General features: G+C 34.0%; 1 protein-coding gene across 1 annotated transcript; it reads left to right on the plus strand.

Annotated features, from left to right (window-relative positions):
- The first annotated feature begins 913 nt into the window (after positions 1-913).
- LOC114186144 (uncharacterized) lies at positions 914-1653 on the plus strand. The gene has a single exon (XM_028074174.2). It carries the CDS (start codon positions 1073-1075, stop codon positions 1373-1375), a length of 303 nt encoding a protein of 100 aa, XP_027929975.1. The 5' UTR covers positions 914-1072; the 3' UTR covers positions 1376-1653.
- Positions 1654-2628: the final 975 nt, after the last annotated feature.

The raw sequence follows: 2628 nt of genomic DNA on the forward strand, positions 1-2628 counted from the left end.
AAGAGGGAAAGAATAATCATTAATTTGATATTTTGTCAGCATATGTAAGAGAAGTTAACTCGAAGGAATGTATATTGTTTGAATATTATGCCACTGTATATACTTAATTAAGCACGACAAAGCTTTCGTTTAAGGTTCCAAAGAGAAAAGAAATAAAATAGAATAATAGAAAACGGAAGCTGCAATTCTAAGTGATATGGGTGGAGCACAAGACACAACCTGTGGGATTATGCTTCTTCTTAAATTAAGACGAAACCCTAAATGTCGAAGCAATTGGTCGGGTTTGAACAAGTCTGGTTAGATTAATTTTTTTAGTATCTTTTACTGCATACAAATTTTTGACTTCAAACTCAGCAGATAAAAATCTGAATGGAAATAAAAGATGGATTAAATATCTTTGATCTTTCTCCATATTTATTTACAGACAGTGAGAGAATCTTGCTCATTGCCACACGATTAAGCACATTAGGCCATAACTCGTGGAGCCACAGCCATTTTACATTTATACTATGATGTCCTTTAAGATAACCCTCTCTGACACACCCTTGTCTTTATATCCCATATTTGAAATCACATGCCTAACTTTGACTATTAGCCTGCCATTACAGTTTTCAGACGAACTACTGTAAGATAGAATGTGAAGTTTTGCAAGAACATGAACATTAATTAACTTTAGACAATTAATAACAAATCACCATGAACTTATTAGTTACAATAATTTCTTTCAAATGAGTCCATGATTGGATTTTGAAGTAGAGGAAACTTCATCACTCGGGTATAGGTGTGAGGAATAATTGGAGAATATAGTCAAAGGACATGACAAGGAAGCTTCGTTGTTTCTTGGCCTAATTATGAGGTTGAAAACCATGGAGAGGGCTCAAAAATCTAAGGTAATAACATTGGTGTTTTACTTAGCATGATGACCTAAACATTATTATTTGGTTTGCTTAATTCAATGGCCGACCACTTATCTTGGTGGTTGATGCCACATAAATGTTGGTGCAGAGAGATGGAGAGAGAATGGGGGCATGGAATCTGAATTGAGGGGCCAATACACATTTTTTTCGGAACCATGGACCACACATTTCTCTCTATAAGAACCCCTCTAAAGTCCCATTTTTTTAACACTGCTTCAAGTGGTTTCAACTTTCAACACTCAACTTTCAACACTCACACACATTACACACAGATATCTGTCTCTCTACACTGCAAAGTGCAAGCTTGCAAAGACAGAAAAAAGATGAACAGAGATTCCATGAAGGCTTCAAAGAAGAAGGTTTCATGCAGAAGGCTTGGAGGGTATCTCAAAGAGCAAAAAGGAAGACTATACATAATCAGAAGATGTGTGGTCATGCTACTCTGCTGGCATGACTAGATACAAAAACATTCTCAACATCTTCAACTATCATTGTTCAACGTTTTTCTTTGCTCATACCATGGATCACCTCACACCGGATTCCTCAAAGCCATGGTCAAGGATCAAAGTTCAAGCATGCAGAAAAAGAATATATATATGTTTTTCTAGCTAGCTCTTTATTATTATGTAAATAGCAGAGAAAGTAACGTTAGAGAGAATTTCCTTCATATAAAACATGTATGTTCTCTACGTGCAAAAAGGCTAATATATGGCAATGAATTAAAATTTTCAGTTTCCATTCTGCACTTGGTATAGTACTTCACTTTGTTTCTTTTGAATCAAGAACTGTTTATGGTGAAGTTATCTGTATATAATTGGCATATTTTGTTCATTTTGTAAGGTTATTACACCCTGTTTTAGTGTAGATAAATAGCATTGCAAATAAGGTAGTAATGATAATCATGTGTTTATTCGTAGATCAGAAACACCGTAAATTTTAAACCTAACTCAATCTTACAAAATTCATACAGATTCGTATCGATCGATGTATAATCGACGAGTCTATGGATTACAGGGAGGAGAATGTTGCCATGAATGGTGAAAGTAAAAGTTAAAAGTGAAAAGAGAAGAAGCATAAGAGCTATATTTATATAGCTAGAAAAAAAAGGACACAAATGGGTGCTTATGAGTTGAAGAGTGTGTTGTGTCTTTTACGTAGGCTGTATTTGTTGAGGTCTTGTCAACTCAAAGTTACATTATAATGCATTTTGAAAAAGAGATGGTGCATCATCACATGTGGTTGATATGACCCTCTCTTCCATTTTTCTCATTGTTTCTTCGACATCATTTTTGTTTTTCTTACCGTTTTATCCACTTCTTCATTTGTCTCCTCTGAGTCACTGTTTCACAAGACTTCCTCATAGCTTTTCCTAAACAAAAATCTCCATGTGAACATTCGCATACCTTCAATTTTTTCTTTTTCTGAATAATATTATTGTTGCTGTTCGTGTTTGAACGCGTCCAAACAGTAAAAAAATGTACATATTCACTATAGGTTACATACAATACTAGCTAGCTTCTGCTCTAACATGGCACATCGATGCTATTCCAAAACTCATTAACTGTTATTTCCACATTTTTTTACCTTACTATTGTTACTCTCTTTCTCCTTCACTACAATAATTCACACAATTCAGAAAACAAGTTATTATAATTAATATCAAAACTATTTTACTATATATATTTATTTGGAGTATGTTATTATGTAGTTA

This window comes from Vigna unguiculata, chromosome 5, assembly GCF_037176805.1.
Source record: "Vigna unguiculata cultivar grain cowpea cultivar isolate G323 ecotype 2 chromosome 5, ASM3717680v1, whole genome shotgun sequence".
NCBI classification, from domain to species: domain Eukaryota; kingdom Viridiplantae; phylum Streptophyta; class Magnoliopsida; order Fabales; family Fabaceae; genus Vigna; species Vigna unguiculata.